The sequence below is a fragment of the Panthera leo genome, chromosome C1, assembly GCF_018350215.1.
Source record: "Panthera leo isolate Ple1 chromosome C1, P.leo_Ple1_pat1.1, whole genome shotgun sequence".
Classification (NCBI taxonomy): Eukaryota; Metazoa; Chordata; class Mammalia; order Carnivora; family Felidae; genus Panthera; species Panthera leo.
Window position 1 is genome coordinate 33,436,198 of NC_056686.1, and position 18,784 is coordinate 33,454,981.

The 18,784-nt window shown below is 46.8% G+C and overlaps 1 protein-coding gene across 1 annotated transcript; it reads right to left on the reverse strand.

Annotated features, from left to right (window-relative positions):
- Nucleotides 1–5,228: 5,228 nt before the first annotated feature.
- Nucleotides 5,229–11,456, reverse strand: LOC122225863 (L-amino-acid oxidase-like). Its single transcript, XM_042948587.1, has 7 exons — nt 11,420–11,456; nt 9,580–9,794; nt 8,981–9,093; nt 7,752–7,953; nt 7,164–7,232; nt 6,818–6,954; nt 5,229–6,254 (listed from the first exon to the last, which is right to left on the reverse strand). The coding sequence occupies exons 1-7, from the start codon at nt 11,454–11,456 to the stop codon at nt 5,423–5,425; spliced, it is 1,605 nt and encodes a 534-aa protein (XP_042804521.1). The 3' UTR covers nt 5,229–5,422.
- Nucleotides 11,457–18,784: the final 7,328 nt, after the last annotated feature.

An 18,784-nucleotide genomic window follows, 5' to 3' on the forward strand; every position in this document is an offset into this window, starting at 1 on the left:
CTGCTTCCTATGCTTGGGGAACCCAGCATAATGAAGTTTGTTGGAAGGCAGTGCCTCAACTCCCACCTCAGAAGCCAGAATGTTGTTGGTTATTTGCTTTCCCTGACACCCAGCCAGGGAGTGGGCACTGACCTAGACTCACCCAATTGGATGCTTCCTTCTGGAAATTTGAATCCGGGGGAAATGACACAAAGAAGCAGGGGGCAGTTGAGTTTTGGCAGCCACCCTCCTGTGGCTGGTCACGACAGTCCCAGCAGCCACACCCAGTGTTCAGTGGCCACAGAGCTAGCTATCAGACTGCTCCCATGGCAGGAGCTTGGCTGTGGCTCAGGCCACCCAGTCTCCTTTGGCATCTGCCCACTTCCCTTCCTGTTAATTTTTAAAAATGTTTATTTATTTTGAGAGAGAAAGAGAGCATGCATGTGCATGTGAGCAGGGGAGGAGCAGAGAGAGAGAGACAGAGAATCCCAAGCAGACTCTGCTCTGTCAGCACAGAGCCTGACTAGGGGCTTAAACCCGTGAACCATGAGATCATGACCTGAGCCGAAGTCAAGAGTTGGACACTTGACCCACTGAGCCACCCAGGTGCCCTAGCCTTCTTATCAATTTTGTGAGCTTCTTGACACTTCTCTTCGAGTTCCTCTCCAACTTAAGTCACTCAGACTTGATTTCTGTTGTTTGTAATCAAGAACTCCATGTAGAAGCTGTGTGTCCCCAATGACAGTCCTCTGGTATCTCTGAACCTTTTCATTTTCTGCCTTATACTTCCATCCAAATGCTGGGAGTCATTCACCTCTGCTCTGTGCCAGTCTCAACCTATCAATATTGACTAGAGATGCTAAGGGGCACTTACCTGGCACCTGTGAGCTTCCCACAGACATCTCCTCTTTCCAAACCAATGCTGTGACTGGACCAACCCTTGTGGTTCTTATGATTATAAGACACATTTCAGCAACCACCATCAGGAAACTTTGACAAAATATAGATTTATTACTTACAAGACCTGGAAATAACACAGCACACATGCGCCTGGGGTTCTGCTTTTATTGGGGTCGAGGGTGGGGACCAAAGGTTTCATAGGCACACTCTTTGTTGGTGAATTTATTTTTTTTTAATGTTTATTTATTTATTTTGGAGAGAGAGAGAGAGAGAGCACAAGCGGTGAAGGGGTAGAGAGAGAGAGAGAGGGAGACACAGAATCCAAAGCAGGCTCCAGGCTCCAAGCCATCAGCACAGAGCCCCATGAGGGGCTTGAACCCATGAACCTTGAGATCATGACCTGAGCTGAAGTTGGACGCTCAACCGACTGAGTCACCCCGGTGCCCCATGGTGAATTTAAAACACAAGAGCAGGAATTTTAAAGCTCAGGGAGATAACAGACAAGTGGCTACAATGGTTAGTTATCAAGCTCAGCCAAGATCTCTAAAAAAAAAGGAGGTAGTCTGGCTCTTTATCTAGTGTGGTTGGCAATGTGTTTGTTTGAGATAGTCCTCTCTGAAGTGGATGTCTCAGCAATCAAAGCATTAGGCACTTGCGTTACAAAAAAGAAAAATAAAACTGTCAGGGCTTATACCATAGACTCCAGGCAATTTTTATATCTCATGGGCAGAGGCTGTTATTTCTGGTGTATCTGCTGCCCCACTTTTGCCTGTGCTCCTTCTTGACTATCTTCAGGATCCTGGTCTTCCACCAAGGGGATTCATGATGAGCTCTTCCCCAGGGCCCTTGCTAGCCCTAGGTCCTGCCTTCTGCTCTTTTCTGTCTACACTTCATTGGGTCCGGATTCCTCCCCTCCTCTGAGAGTCTCAAGGAAGGCGTGACCTTTGTCAAGAGATTAAGGGAGTTAACAAATACAAACGGTCCCCAGAGGGTTTGGAAAGTGACTTCTCCTTTGACAGAGCCAAGTGCTAGGGACTAACTAGTTTACTCTGCTTCTGGCTCCTCACGTGTTTTGTGGCTGTTTCTGGTGAACCATCTCACCCTGGGAAGCCCTAAGGTAGCTGATTGAAGCCAGCTCTGACGTGGCTCAGCAGTACCCTTAGACCAACCCTGGGGTCTGGAGGAGTTGCTGTTCGTAGTGTACATCTGTCATTTTTATCTGCCCCAAATACTCTTCTTAAGAGATGGTCCTTTTGGGGTGCCTGGGTAGCTCAATGGGTTAAGTGACGGACTTCAGCTCAGGTCATGGCCTCACGGTTCATGGTTTCAAGCCCTGCATCTGGCTCCTTGCTCTCAACACAGAGCCCACTTCAGATCCGCTGTCTCTGTCTCTCTCTCTCTGCTCCTCCCCTGCTTGAATTCTCTCTCAAAATAAATAAACATTTGAGAAAAAAAACCACTTTCTTAAAAAAAAAAAAAAAGAGATAGCCCCTTGTCCCCTTCCACTGGTGGCTGGGGCTGCTGGTCACAAGACCTACTTCCTATGCTGAGGAGTGGGCCCCTCATCCAGCAGGTGGATGGGTAGTGTGAAGATATTTCTGTGTAAGTGATGAATCATGGGAATCTGCTCCCGAAGTCAAGAGCACACTGTCTATACTGTATGTTAGCTAACTTGACCATAAATTATACTTTAAAAAATGCACTGGGAGAGAACAGCCCTTTCTTTTCCCTTGGATGGCAACGTATAAAGATATAACCTTGGAGTTGCCTCTGACTGCATTCCTTGCCAGAAGAAAGAAGGAATTAGGGGCACCTAGGTGGCTCAGTTGGTTTAAGCATCTGACTCTTGGATTCGGCTCAGGTCTGATCTCGAAGTTTCGTGAGTTTGAGCCCAGCATCGGGCTCTGCCCTGGCAGCACGGACCCTGCTTGGAATTCTCTCTCTCCCCTTCTCTCTGCCCCTCCTCTGCTCACACTGTCTATGTCTCTCTCAAAATAAGTAAATAAGCTTTAAAAAAAAAAAGAAGAAGAAAGAAGGAAGCTGTATTAGATTCTTTGGGCTGCCATAACAAATTAGTACACAGTTAGATGGCTTAAAACAGCATAAATGTATTTTCTCACAGTACTCACAGAAGTGACAGCAGGGCTGGTTCCTTCTGAGGCTTCTGAGGAAGAGTCTATGCTTGTCTCCTGGCTTTTAGGAGTGTCTGGCGATCTTTAGGAATCCTTGCTTCTAGATGCATTACTCCAACCTGCCTCCATCCTCACGTGGCTGTCTTCCTTCTGTAGTGGTCTCTGTTCATATTTCCCTCTTCTTATGAGTACACCAGTTATTGGATTAGAGTATACCCTTATTCAGTATGACCTCATCTTTTTTTTTAATGTTTATTTATTTTTGAGAGACAGAGAGAGATATAGTGCAAGCAGGGGAGGGGCAGAGAGGGAGACACAGAATCTGAAGCAGGCTCCAGGCTCTGAGCTGTCAGCACAGAGCCTGACCTGGGGCTTGAACTCACAAACCATGAAGTCATGACCTAACCCAAAGTCAGATGCTTAACCCACTGAGCTACCCAGGCACCCCACGTATGGCCTCATCTTGACTTGATTACATCTGCTAAGACCCTATTTCCAAATAAGGTCACATTCACAGGTTGGGGGGTGGATGTGAATTTTGGGGGGCATTATTTAACTCAATACAGAAACTAAGTTAGGAAAACAGGGTCAAGAGGTAGAAAGAGAGAGAACCTTAATGAAAAATGATCAATTCCTAAGCCCAACTGATCTGGATGAACTGTACTTCACCTGAGACTTTAAAGATATGTAAGCTAAAACATTTCCTTTCCCTTAAACTAGTTAGTGTTTGGTTTCTAGCACTTGGAACTGAAAAAGTCCTGACTAATATAGGGGTGAATGAAAAACCAGAATAAAGCAAGCTGGGATTTTAACAATAGACTAGAATGCAGTAAGAAAACGTGTTTCCTCTCTCTATTCCCTTCCTTCCAAGCAATATGCCATCTCTAGACACAACACTCCCTATAGTACTTCATCACAATGGTCTTCAGAGTCCTCCAAGGCCACCCTGGTAGGAATGTTCTCCAGGGAAAGAGCTACCACGTTATTTACTTCTTCCCTTTGCCTGATCGGGCCCAAATAACCAAGAATTTGGGGTAAAAAATGACCTAATCATTGGAGGTATGGGAACGCAGGTAGGGGTTTTGATTCAATTGAATAATGCTGCTCATTCTTTTTTTTTTTTTTTTAAGTTTATTTATTTATTTTGAGAGAGAGAGAGAGTGAGTATGCATGGGGAAGGGTCAGAGAGACAGAGAGAGAGAGAGAAAGAGAGAATCCCAAGCAAGCTCTGCACTGTCAGCACAGAGCCTGATTTCGGGCTCAAACTCATGAACCATGAGATCATGATCTGAGCTAATATTGGACACTTAACCGACTGAGACACCCAGGCACCCCTGCTGTCCATTCTTTGTATCTGGCACTCAGCATAGTGCCTGGCACATGGTAGATGAGAAATAAATATTTACAGAGAGTGAGGGAAATAACATATATTTAAGTGTCTATGGGAAATCCACTGAGGCATACACAATATAATCCCAGCTGTTGGGGGCTCTCAGTGTAGTTGGACAGATAATATGCCCTCACAAAGTCATTACATCATAGCATAAGAAGATCCATTGTCCAAATATTTGGGACTCTAGGGAGGAAGGGTGGGGGTTGAAAAGAGAGAGAAAGATCCCTAGGCTTTGGGTACGGCAGTTAAGGGAGGATTCAGGGAGAGGGAATAAGTTACTTGGGTCTGGAAGGACAGGGCAGGTGTTAGAGAAGAGCAGAGTGAGTATGGAGAACAAGCTTGGTGTCCTCCCAGAGGGGTGTATAGGCTGACAGGCAGAGGTGGGGAGAGGGTCTGGTTGGTGATGGGGAGGTAAGGGTGGAGTGAAAAAGTCTGTGGGCCAGGAGGTGTCTCTAGGAGGCCAAGATCCTGCTCTTACAGGCTCAGAAAGAACTGAGAAGAGCCCTTATCTCTTCCATCCATGTAGACTCCATGTTGGGCCAGGATGTAAGCTCCCTCCTCGCCCTGCGGAGGCACACAATGATGGGGTTTGTATGCATTGTGAAGTGTGTGTGACTAATCTGTGGTTTAATATTGCTGTGGTTCAGGGTTTGTCTGTTCCTTTAGAAGCTTCTAGTTGTATATGACAGAAATTAAGGCATTGTTGGAACCTTTCTCTTTCGCTTTTTATTATTATGCAGCAGGAGACAGTTTCCTCACAGCTAAGGGCAGATTCTAGCACTCACCACCCTTGATTTACTCCTTACCCTCCATCTACTCTGATTCTGTTGCTTCCCTCCTCAAGGCCTGGCAGGGGAGAGAAGGGGGTGATTCTTTGTGGACTGGCCAACTGGATTCTTTGGTGCTTTTGGATTCTTGCTTGTGGGCGGGGGGACTAATGGTGACCTCTCTCTTGGGTCTCTGCCTCCAACTCCCACCTCCCAGCCCCTTTTCTGCCGGATTTCCTCAGGGATTTCTTTCAGGGTGAGAAATGATTCTGGGTATGAGTGAAGGTCTTCTGCCTCGCGGTGGCCTCCTTGTCCACGGCAGCCTGGATATTCCTGGCTGCCCGCAGGCCGGACTTGATAGCAGTGTCTATCCAGGCATGGGGCATGGAGGTATGCTCGCCTGCAAAGTGGATGCGGCCCTCAGGCTGGAAGAGCTGCAGTGAATAGTCCGTAAACTGGTAGGGTGTGAACTCAGCGAAGGCGCCCATGGTGAGGGGGTCCAGAGACCAGCGCTTGAGCACAGAGGAGGGGCACATGCGCCGCAATTCATCCTTGGGTATCTGGTGCACGGCCGCCAGGTCCTCCAGGACCACATCCTCCACCTGCTCGTGCGTCATGGATATGAAGAAGAGGGAGTCATCGTCCACGGTGTAGGAGGCCAGCAGGACGCCCTTGCCGCTGGGGAGGCTGTGGCTGGGGTAGTAGATGAAGCGCGAGGGCCGGTCGGTGACAGACACCCCACCCCGGATGCCCTCCCGCTCCCAGAAGGGCTCCTTACAGGCCAGAACCACCTTGGTGGCGCTGGTGTAATGCACCACGCGGAGTGCTTCCACCTTGTCTGGAGAGAGCGGTGGCTTAAAGGTGATGAGGCGCGTGGCCTTGGCTGAGGCCGAGATAATGACGAAGTCCGCAGTGAGGTTGTGCTTCGCGGAGCTGGGCTCACCTGCCCGGTAGGAAACCTGGACCTCAGGCCCGTCCCTCACCACTGCCTCTACCTTGGAGCCCAAGTGGATGGTGCCAGGCTTCAGGCTGGTGCTGAGGGCCCTAGGGAGCTGGTCAAAGCCACCGGTGATCTCAGAAAAGCTGCAGGGGTGAGCGGAGGGCAGGGGTCAGTGTGTGGGCACCAGGCCCCCTTGCTGGGTTTCCGGCAGCCCTCCTGGTCTGAAAAGCAAGGAAACTGGCTTCCTGCAGCCTGTGCTGGATGCTTCCTTCCATGTCCTTAACTAGTCTCTGTGAGGGAGGGATGATTGTTTAATTATACTTTGGAAAACCGAATCCTGTTGAAGAGGGACTGTCCCAGGATGACATACCCCGTCTAGACCCATAGCCTGTGGATTCAGTTACCATGCAGTCCTGTGTCCCAGAAGGAGTCCCAGAAACATGGTTTTGGATTCTGGCTCCAGCCCTCACCCCACTTAAGTGAATTTGGATGAGTCATCGACCCCCTCTGAGCCTAAGCATCTTCTCCAGTAAAATGGCTCTGAATAATAGTATCGACTTTCTAGGTGATGAAAAGTGACAATTTTTGGAAAGCGCTGATAATTGTGTCTGGCACATAGTGACCTACTCAATAATCATAGTTCTGTTTCTCTGCTCTGGGGGTTGGAGGAGGGGCAGATTCCAGCCCTAGTCCCAATTGGCCTTACTCGTCCTTTTTGGAAAAGATGAAGTCTGTCCGCAGGGACTCTAGGAGGGATTTGTAGTATCCAGAATCCTCATTCATCACAGTCCCGATCATCTTTACCGCTCCTTGGCTCAGTGCCCCTTCTTTCAGCAAGTAAGCCTGTGGGAGGTAGGAGTGCCAGATGGAGGGCCCAACATGTAGGAACGGGCTTCAGCAGGGGCCTAGGGCAGGCAGGGGGTGGGACTGGACTCCAGGGAGGTGATGTCTTTGGCAGTGGGAAGAGAGAGTCCTGGTCAGCAGAGAACAACAACCCTGGTGGGCTAGGCTGAGCACAGACCTCCTCTACCCCTATCCTTTGACTCACATACCTTGGTGGAGTAGGAATCATAAAAGGACACCAGGTGGCTGCAGTTGAAATTTTTCAGATTTTGTTTGAGCTGCAGAAGGGGAGGGAGGGGAAGAAGTTTAGATGTAAGTCATAGAGCAGTGGCAGGACTCCTGGGTTCTATGGGTGTCCCTTTGAAGAGGGTGGGGGCAAGGAGGTGGGGGATAGAAAGACCAGGGGAAGTGTGTTTCCAAGAGCTCCTAAATGCTCCTCTTTCCTCCCAAATCTCCCCTTCATTTAAAGACCTTTGGAGACTAATATTTAAGGGGAAGACATTCACTGCAATCCAAGAGAATTGATTCATTACTGAGTATTGGATTATTTGGTGATTCCCTTTCCTTCCACTGTCATCATCAAGCAGTGGGCCGTTGGATCACCAAGTACAGGAGAGTAGATGGGTCTGGGCATTAGGGTTGGGGTGGCAGCATTCTTAGGGGATATTAGAGGAGGGACCAATCACAAGAGTGCCATATAGGAACCAGGCTAGCTGGGTCCATCCACAACTTTCCAGGTGATCTTGGGCCAGAACTTGTTTTTTTCCCAACCCTGGGAGGGGTGAGGCAGGAGGCACCTTGGTGATGGACTGGTTGAAGAGATTAGTAGCACCCTTGCCCTTCTCCATTGGTTTCGTGGAGTAGCCTAGGAGCTCTGGGTTGTCCTTGACCTCCCTGGTGCGATAACGTTGTCCGTTGATGAGGTACCAGGTGTTACCATCATATTCTATGAACTTGTTCATCTTCAGGCCAAGCTTCTTGATGTAGGTATGAACTAGCCTGGAGCAGATACAGGTATAACATGGCACCCATCCCAGGACCTCCTTCCTGCTGGCCTCACTATAGAAGCCATTTCCAGGAAAACCAGTTTCTTCATGTGCCCAGAGAGGTCTGACTGTTTCTTCAACTCTAACCCTGCTTCCTCTTGCTGTGGTATTAACTCTTTTTCTTCTGTTTTTTCTTCCCCCACAAGGAAGATCATGAGGAGGGAGTTCACCCATCACCCAATAAAGGCTCTTTAAGAAATCCCAGAGTACAAGACTTAAGGAGAGGCAAAGGCCTCTTGTTTCAGACAGTATTTGAAATCTCACCTTCCATTTCTAAGTAAGTTGAGGCCAAATCTAAAGACTCCTAGTTTAGGCTGGTTCATTTTGTTTTTGTTTTGGTGGTGTTTGGAGGGAAGTCTTGGGTTCAGTTTACACATAAGGCAAAAAAGAAGTCATATTTTTGGAGGTATGTCGACACCAGGTGAGGGATCTCTTTTGTCTTTAGAAGCCACAGAACCAGGGGCTGGGTTCTGCCCCAGGAGCCAGTTACAGTTTAGGGGTCGAGCATATGTTTTTGGGCCTGTTGCCTCCTTGATTTTGAGGAGGAGCTCTGTTACTTTCTCCTAGGAGAATCTTGGGTGTGTCACTTAATACCTCTGAGCCCCGTTTCTTGATTTGTAACCAGCGTGGTGCCTGGTACATAGAGGTGCTCAAGAAATGGCAGCTAATATGATTATTAAATATTATTAGTTTGTAGCTTAATGGGGTATAATTGACACATACGAAGCTACCCATATTCAAAGTACACAATTTGATGAATTAATGCTAACTATTATTATTAGTTTGGGACCTACCATTTTCTGTGTGACCCTGGTCTCTGGGCCTCGGCCTTCCATGTCAAGTGGGAGACCAATGTTAGTCTTGACTCCACATGAGACAGTTGATGTGAGAGGCTCTGACCCTATGGCAGCAGCCCCCCTACCCAACCCCTACCTAATTCCTCTTGCTTGCCCTTCACCCATCCCTTCCTTGGCACTTACCTGTGGGACTTTGGGATTCTCATGGGCCCCAATTCATAGTACCAGCCCTCCTCCTCATTCCTGTATGTGACAACTCGACCCCCGATGTGGTGGCTGGCTTCCAGGATGGTTACCTGGAGTCCAGAGAAGTTGTTGCCGGAGTCATGCTTTCCCTTCTCCCACCCTGTACACCCATCCCCATCCTGCCACAGGCTCTAGTCTGGAATTCCTAGCAGTAGGTCCCTGCATGTGCAGGATAACCACACGGTGGTTGGGGGTGGTGGTGGAGGAAGTTCTTCCGGGAGGGTTCTGAGTAATGTAAGTGGGGCAGAAGTGCTCCGTGGTGGCGGGGGACCAAGTGCCTCTTGGCCTGTTCTTGTTAGCATAACCCTTCTCCGCTTTTGCTTCTGTGAGAATGCAGGTGTAACTAGGGTCAAGTCTCAAGGGAGCCTGGGGTTTTGAGGAACCATAACTAAGGGCTAAGAGATCAGTGCATTATAAGCAGCCATCTAAGAGCTGACTGTAGCTTCTCCCTTTTTCCTTTTCCACCCAAGGAAGCAAACTGATTCCCCTCCTCAGACCCCAGGCAAAGGATTGAAGCCCCTTCAAGACCTGCTCACCTGGTGGCCAGCATCTTGTAGGGCCTTGGCAGCTGCCAGGCCTGACATGCCAGCTCCCACTACTACCACACGCTTGGGCAGCGGGGAGACGTGGAGCCCCTTCTGCGCTGTGACAAGGATGGACTCATACTCGGGGTCCTGGAAGCACTTGACCAGGTCCTCAAAGTAGCCAAGGCAGCTGGGAGTAGCCAACAGCAGCCCCAGGATTAGGATTCCTGTGGTAGAGAGGGGAATTGGGGACTGCCTGTCTGGGGCCCGGGCTCTGCACCCTGCCCTACCCAGGATGAGCTTGGCTGTGTGAACGCATGCAGGTGGTGAGGTCAGGCAGCACCTGTCAGATGTGTGGTTGTAAACATGCATATTTGTGATTGTGTCTGTGTGGGGCGATTGTGTTGTGTGGGGTGTGGACGTATGTGCGAACCGTGCTGGTGTCAGCTGTGTGGTTGTAAATACAAATGCATGTGTTCACATGTATGCATATGATTGGAAACCCATGAGTGTGTGCAGAGCCATCTATGGATGTGAATATGCCTGCTTCTGATGGTGGGTGCATGTGTGAGCTTGTCTGTGATGGAAGTTGCAGTGATTGTAAGTTTGTGATCATTGCCCTGTATGACTGTGCGTTGTCTGTGATTTCATGGGAGGGGGTGTGTCTGTGGGACAGTGTGGGCACCTGAGCAAATGTGTGGATGAATCTGTATGGGAGAGCGAAGTGGGTGGGTGTGGCCTGGGTCTGAAGAGTGAGGAAGGCATACATGCATGTGCTTGAGTTTGTGAGGGAAATGGGTGCCGGCATTCTTGTGTGTGATGCTGTGAGTGCGTCTGAGCGTGAGGCTGGGTGGCAGAGCCGGAGGGTATCTGTGTTCTTTGGGAATGTGTGCTTTTGTGAGAGGATGGGTATGTGTGAAAGTGGGAGTGTGTGAGCATGGTTCTCTTCGGGTTAACTGTGACCAGTTTCTCAGCGATATTACCAGTGCCCCGTGGACCTTGGCAGTCCTACTGTTCCTCTCCAGCCTGACAGTAGTTTTTCAAATCCCTCCAGGTTTTCTCATGTGCAGCCAAGATTGGAAACTATAGTTAATATGTAACACACAATAAGTCCAGAGTGACGTGGTGGTTTTCATCCCCCAAATTGACTGCTCTGATGCACAGAGAAATTCACCCAGGAGGGAGTCTCCAATGAGAGACTGTGTGGTTTCCTTGGTGTTACCTGCTCTGAAGGGGACCGTCCAGGAGTGGTGATGCAATGTGCCCCCCTGCACTAGCTCTAGGATTTTTGGGTGGGTGAGAATGCCCTTAGTCCAGTCTTTGTACATGTGGATACCTGAGATGCATAGAAGGCAAGGGATCTTCAGGTGCCAACCCCTGTAGAGACTACACGCAGGGGTGACTTCTGCAGGGGTGACTTCTCCGAAAAGAAGAGGGAGTAACCAGCCACCATGGCAGAGAACCCCAAGCCTCACCCCCTCTCCCCACCCTCCAAGCCTACCTCAACCCCCCGAATCCATTCTCACCCCTGACAAACTCTCCCATCTCTCTGAGCTACCAGCATTCCTGACTCAGTCCCCATGTCCTTCCCTCTGAATGGACCCAACCCCTAAACTCATTACCTGGACCTGGACCCATTCTCTTGACTCACTTTCAACACCTGGGCCTATGCATAGCCCCCCACGTAGCCTTGACCCATCTCAGTTCCCATGTCTTTTCCTATTGCATGGCCCCATGCTCAGACTCCCTCTCTGACCCATCTCAACCCCATCCCTCCATCTTCTTTCCCTGTTTCAAAGTCCAATACTTTCTCCCTCAGGTGCCTCTGTCTCAGAGGAGGGGCCCCACTTACCCCTCATCTTGGCCTTGGCCTTGGCCTTACAGCTCATGCTGAGCCCGGGGCAGCTCTCTCTCTCTCTTTATGAGGAGCCAGCTCCACCCCAGCAGTTGCTGGCCTCGTCCCACCGGCCTGCCCCTAGGGCTGAGCCAAGCAGAGAAGCCCGGCCCTCATGGTGAAAAGACTGTGGTGACTCGGCCCCATCCCCGGCCTCATCTTCTGCCTCCTGGCCCTTCCTTCCTCCTGGCCCAGCTCTCCTCCTAGGGAAATCCCCTTCTCCCAGCTCAGACCCCAGCACCTGGGTACTAGTTGGGAGAAGGGGCTGTGGGAGCCAGGTGAGCCATCCCCAACCTCCCAGGAATGGGTGAGGACTGGGGCTAAGTGTCTGGGCTGGTTTGGAAGGCCAGTGTCTGGGCTCCCAGCCTAGTCAAAGCTCCCAACTGCCTCCACTAGAGAATGTTTAGTTTCACTGCTATCCCACCATGAGCTTTCTGCTCCACTGTGAGTTTGTCCAAGGTGGGGATTCTGGCCAGGAGCTCCCATGGAAGACTGTGCCCTTCCTGCCCCACTCAGGGGCTCCCCTGGCAGGCTGGGCAGATGTCTCTGGGCTGGCCCATTTGCAGTGGGGAGGGGTTTTCCCCCTCTTCCTCTGAGTCCTCTGGGGGCTTCCTTGGACACTCACTTCTCTGGCACTGGAATTCCTTCTCCTGGGGAATCAGGCCAGCTGGCTGTGGTACCAAGACTAGTTCTTTGTTCTCTGTGTACAGTGCAGGTGGAGATAGGCTGGCTGGCGAGACAAGTGGACAGGAAGCAACATGGGCCTGGGAACGGGGGAAGCAACATGGGGCTAGGGAGAGAGGGAGTCAGTGTCAGGGGCACAGGCCTCAGATTCTGGGAACCAGGGTGGCATAAGGGAAAGGGCACCAGCAATGGAATCCAACAGAACTGGGTGCAAATCTTGCTTTATTACATCATTGCTGTGTGGCTTAGGACATAAGGCTTATGATACTTCTCTGAACCTGGATTTCTTTACCTGTAAAATGGGCCAATAATACCTTCTTCATAGGGTGCTTCAGGATTAAATGAGATGATGTGTGTGAAGAGCCTGACATAGTACCTTGCACTCTCTAGGTCTCTAAACTGGCTTCCTTTTTTCCTTTTGGAGATAAGGTTTGATTTGACACCAGATCACACACAATCATAGTATCTTTAAAATGGAAGTAATTCCTCCACTACAGGGTTGCTGGATGAACCAAATAAAATAACACATGGGGGTTACAGTGTGAATGGCTAGGCTTTAAGCATAGATCAAGGTCTCTCTCTCTCTGTCTCTCTCTCTCTCTCTCCTGCCTCTTATTTTTTGAAATAGCTTTGTTGAGATATGATTCACATACCATACAACTCTTCCATTTAAAAAGAGAAATTCAATGGTTTTTAGTGTCTTTTCAGAGTTGTCTACTATCACCATAATCAATTTTAAAACATTTTCATCATTCCAGAATGAAATACAGTACCCATGAACCATCCCTCCCCATTCTTCTCATTGTCCCAGCCCTAGGCACCCTAGACAGTACATATATCCAGAACAGGTATCATACGATATGTAGTCTTTTGTGACTGGCTCCTTTTGCTTGCATAATGTACTCAAGATTCACCCATGTTGTCACATGTATCCGTACTCCATCCTTTTTATGGCTGAACAATTTTCCATTTAGGACTGACTATTTTATTTATATCATATTCGTTTATCCATGTATCAGCTGATGGCCATTTGGGTTTTTCCCACTTTGGGGCTACTCTAAACATTCTTTTATAAGATTTTATGTGGACATAGATTTTCATTTCTCTTAAGTATATATTTTGGAAAGGAATTGTTGGGTTATATGTTAACTCTATGTTTAACCTTTTGAGGAATTGCCAGACTGGTTTACAAAGCCTGCACCATTCTACTTTCCCACTAGCAACAAATGAGATCCCCAATTTCACCCCATCTTCAACAACACTTGTCACTATCTGTTTTTGATTGCAGCTGTCCTAGTGGGTGCAAAGTGGTATCTCATTGTGCTTTTGGTTTGTATTTCCCCGTTGACTAGTGATGTTAAACATCTTTTCATGAGCTTAATGAACATTTGTAGATATTCTTTGGAGAAATGTGCATTCAGATCGTTTGCCTATTTTTACATTTGGTTATTTGTCACTTTATTATTGAGTTGTAAGAGTTTTTTATATCTTGTAGATACAAGTCTCTTACCACATATATATACACATATGTTTGTAAATATTTTCTCCCATCCTGGAGATTTTCACTTTCCTGATGATGTTTTTTTAAGCATGGAATTTTAAATTTTTGATGAGGTTCACATCATTTATTTTTTCCTTTAATTGCTGTGCTTTGAGTATCATATCTAAAATCCTATTGCCAAATCCAAGATTATGAAGATTTACCCCTATGTTTTTTCCCAGTGTTTTTATATTTTATTTTATTTTATTTTAAATTTTTTTTAAATGTTTATTTTTGAGACAGAGAGACAGAGCATGAACAGGGAAGGGTCAGAGAGAGAGGGAGACACAGAATCTGAAACAGGCTCCAGGCTCCGAGCTGTCAGCACAGAGCTTGATGCAGGGCTCGAACTCACGGACCGCGAGATCATGACCTGAGCCGAAGTCGGCTGCTTAACCGACTGAGCCACCCAGGCGCCCCCCGCAGTGGTTTTATATTTTAAACTGTTCTATTTTGATCATTGGTCCATTTTGAGATAATTTTTATATATGGTATGAGGTAGGGTTCCAACTTTATTCTTTTGCATGAGACTATCCAGTTGTCCCAGCACTATTTGTTGGGAAGACTATTCTTCTCCCCATTGAATGATTTTGGCACTCTTGTGAAAAATCAGTTGACCATGTACATGTGGTTTTATTTCTGTACTGCCATACTGTCTTGATGACCATTTTGTAGTAAGTTTTGAAATTGGGAAGTGTGTCTTCCTACCTTGTTTTCTTTTTTTTTTTTTTTTTTTAAGTTCATTTATTATTTTGAGAGAGAGAGAGAGCATGCACATGCGGGCAGGGAAGGGGCAGAGAGAGGGAGAGGTAGGGAGAAAGAGAGAGAATCCCAAGCAGGCTCCACGCTGCCAGCACAGAGCCCGATGTGGTGCTCAAACCCACGAACCATGAGATAATGACCAGAGCTGAAATCAAAGAGTCGGACACTTAGCCAACTGAGCCACGCTGGTGCCCCCTACCTTGTTTTTCTTTTTAAAAATGTTTTTGCTTTTCCAAGTCCCTTGAATTTCCATATGAATTTTAGAATCAGCTTGTCAATTTCTACAAAGAAGTCAGCTGGGATTCTGGTAGGGATTGCGTTGAATCCGTAGATCACTTCAAGAAGTGTTACCATTTTAACAATATTATCTTCTGGTCCATAAATGTAGGGTGTTTTCCCACTTATTTACATAGTCTTTAATTATTTCAACAATGTTTTGAAGTTCTTGGAGTATGATTTTTGTACTTAAAAAAATTTTTTTTAACGTTTATTTATTTTTGAGAGAGACAGAGACAGAATGCAAGTAGGTTAGAGGGAGAGAGAGAGGGAGACACAGAATCTGAAGCAGGCTCCAGGCTCTGAGCTGTCAGCACAGAGCCCGATGTGGGGCTCAAACTCACGAGCTGTGAGATCAGTGAGATCATGACCTGAGCTGAAGTCAGATGCTCAACTAACTGAGCCACCCAGGTGCCCCTGATTTTTGTACTTTTTAAAGAACTTTTTTCTTACTGAGATGAAGTTCATATAACATAAAATTAACTATTTTAAAGTGTACAATTCAGTGGCACATTTGCTATGTATTCATAGCACATTCCCAGTATTGTGTAACTGCCACATTTATCAAGTTCCAAACATTTTCATCACCCCAAAGGAAAACCTTGTACCCATTAAGTAGCCACTCCCCATTCCTCCCTCCCTGCATTTTCTGACCACCAGCAATTTTCTTTCTTTGTGTAAGCTTTTATCTATTCTGGATATTTCATATAAATGGAATAATACTGTATGTAACTATTTGTATTTGTCTTCTTTCACTTAACATAATGTTTTGGAAGTTCACCCACATGTAGAACGTATTAGTACTTCATTACTTTTTATAGCTGAACAATATTGTACATATAAACCATATTTTATTGATCCATTCATTGTTCTACAATTAGGTTGTTTCCACCATTTGGCTATTGTGAACAGTGCTGCTATGAACATTTGTTTACAAGTATTTGAGCATTTGTTTTCAATCATTTCTGTTATTCTGTTCGTTTCCTGGGGCTGCCATCACAGATTAGCACAAGAGAAACTTACTCTTTCACAGTTGTAGAGACTACAAGTCCTCAGTCACATTGTTGTGTGGGCCATGCTCCTTGCAAAGGTTCCAGGGACAGATCCTTTCTTGCCTCTCCCAGCTTTTGGTGACCCCAGGTGTTCTTATGTTTGGGGCTGCCTAACTCTAATCTCTGCCTTCACGTGGTCTTCCTCTTTTGTGTCTGAGTGTCTCAAATCTCTTTCTGCCTTCTCTTATAAGGACATCATTGGATTTAGGTCCCACCTTAAACCAGGATGATCTTGTCTCAAGATCTTTCATTTAATTGTGTCTGAACAGACCATTTTCCCAAATAAGGTCACATTCACAGGTTCCAGAGGTTAAAGCTTGAACATATCTTTTTTGGGACCACTATTCAGCCCATTGCAGTTCACCTTTTGGTCCCTCTAAATTCATGTCTGTCTCACATGCCAAACATATTTAGCCCCAAATCCCTCAGTCTCAATCCATTACAGTATCATCTTACTCCAAGTTCTCATCTAAATATTGTCAGCTCAAAGTCCCAAACCTAGATGATCTAAATCATCTAAATCAGGTACGGGGAAGACTCTGGGTGTGATTCATCCTAGGACAAAATGCCTTTCCATCTGTGGTCATCGGAACCTGACAAGTCATATGCTTTCAAAATGCAAAGGTGAACAAGCATAGAGTAAACATGCCATTGAAAAAAGGACAATGTGGAAGAAATAGAGATGTCACAGGAGCCAAGCAAGTTTGAAATCCAGCAGGGCAAATTCCATTAGGTTTCAAGGTTGGAGAACACCCTTCTATGGCTGGATGCTCTGCCCTGCTACCTCACCACTCCATGCTTTGGGCCTGCAGCTCTGCCTTCTGCTTCTGCTACAGCCTCAGCCTCTGCCCTTGGAGTCATTCTTTCCTGAAGGGTAGCACATGTTTGAAGACACAACAGGCGTTCAGCAGAGACAGAGAGGAGAATAGGTTCTATGACTGAGCCTAGGTGCACACCACCTTTAAGAGGTAGAGAGATGAGGGGAACTATAAAGGAGATTGAGCAGGGGAACCATAGAGGTAGGAGGAAAACACAGGAAGTGAGGTGTACTGGAATCCATGTGAAGAACGTGTTCAAGGAAGGAGTGATCGGTTGTATAAATGCTTTCCAGTAGAGTGATGATTGAGAACTGATCGTTGGTTTAACAACAGGAGCCTGATTACAGTGGATTCAAAAGAGAAGGAGAGGAGGAATTTGGGACAGTGAGTATATCAGCTTTTTTTTTTTTTTTTTTGGAGGAAATTTGGACAGGAGAGTAAAGGATAGCAGAAAAATAAGTAGGTACGTGCAGGATGACAGGATGAAGAGTCAGAAGAGGTTTTTTGGTTTGTTTATGTTTTTGTTTTGTTTTGAACAAATCTGATTCGCAAAGATAGTATAAAGAGTTCTCACATACCCCACACCCTGTTTCCCCTGTCGCCAGCATCTTTCAGTAGTATGGTACGTTTGTTGCAATTACGAACCAGCCACCAATACATTACTATTAACTGAAGTCCATACTTCATTTAGATTTCCTTAGGGTTCTTTCCCCTCCAAATGCCCCTTTTCTTTCCCAAGATCATTCAGGATATCACACCCTTTGAGTTGTCGTGTCTCTCGGGCTCCTCTAAATCATAACTTACAGAACACAGGTGGGTGGGGGGGGGCAGCACCCTATAATCACCCTATGATCACCCAGGCTAGGTCAGATCAGTCTCTTCCCAGGTTTTGCCTCTAAATAAGTCATGAAAGGAATTCATTTTCACAGTTTTGTTGTTTTTAGAATGGAGGAAGAGGGACTTCAGACTTCTATATTTATGATTTTTGTGCTTATGTTCATTTGTGGAGTTAGTCAATGATTTTCTCTTCTTGCTTTGCCAGCATTTAGTTTTGCTGTCAAGAGTAAATTCGCTTCATAAAATGAATTGGGTAAGTCTCCCTCTCGCCACTCTTTGAAACAGAGTGACAGAGATTCTGTCCTTGAAGTTTTGTCTAAACTGCCTGACTCGATGACTGTCTTGGGGGAACAGTGGTAAGGGCATAGAAGATAATCTGAGAATGGGTTAAGTAGGTGACGGGGATTAAAAAGCCTATAGTTTTGAGTGAAGCCCAGGACAAGATGAGGTTCTGCAGCAGGTCCAGGCTGCCATGCAAGCTGCTCTGCCATTTGAACCATATGGTTCAGCAGATCTAATGGTGCCCGAAGCGTCAGTAGCAGATAGAGATGTTGTTTGGAGCCTTAGGCCATGAAAGGTGAATCACAACACAGACGCGTAGGATTTTGGAGCAAAGCCTTGCTATCCTCTGAAGATCACTACTCTCCTTTTGAGAAGCAGCTTTTGACTTGCTGTTGGGCCCTAGTAGAAACTGGACACTTGATCATGAGTCACCAAATCACCATGTGGCCTAAATTCCCATTGTAAACTTGATGTTGTCTGACTTACCAAGTTAAAAGTTGTCATGTACAGTAACAATACATCATCAAACAGAAGTGAAATGTATGCAATTGGACTCTAGCAGCCCCTGAAGGTGCAAGCAGTTTGCACTAGGAAGTGGCCCAAATGCCTATGGTCTCACGGAGGTTCCCTGTGATTAATTGATAAGGAAGAGAACAGCCAAGCCCAGTTTACAGATGGGTCTGCATGATACACAGACACCACCTGAAAGTGGACAGCTGTACTACTCTAGCTCTTTTCTGGGACATCCCTGAAGGCCTGTGGTGGAAAGAAATACTCCTAGGGGGCAGAACATCAACAAGGCACTTCATTGTTCATTTCATCTGGAAGGGAAAACAGCCAGAGGTAAGAATCTAGATTAATTAATGGACTGTAACCAGTGGGTTGGCTAGGTGGCCAGGGACTTGGAAGACAGTTGGGGAAGTTACAAAGATAGTCCTCTTTCGAGTAACACAGAATATGATGATATTTGTGTCCTGTGTGAATGCTCACCAAAGGGTGCCTTCAGCAGAAGTGGATTTCAATAGTACAGTGGATGGAATGTGGATACCTGTCAGCCTCTTTCCCCAACCAC

Bases quoted from the DNA above. Each gene is read 5' to 3' on its own strand.
- LOC122225863 (XM_042948587.1), bottom strand. From the start codon at position 11,456: ATGAGCTGTAAGGCCAAGGCCAAGGCCAAGATGAGGG. The intron at 9,094-9,579 runs GTGAGCAGGTCT...TCTGGACTCCAG, and splicing joins TACAAGATGCTGGCCACCAG to GTAACCATCCTGGAAGCCAG. The intron at 6,955-7,163 runs GTATGTGAGTCA...TACCTCCCACAG, and splicing joins ATGATTCCTACTCCACCAAG to GCTTACTTGCTGAAAGAAGG.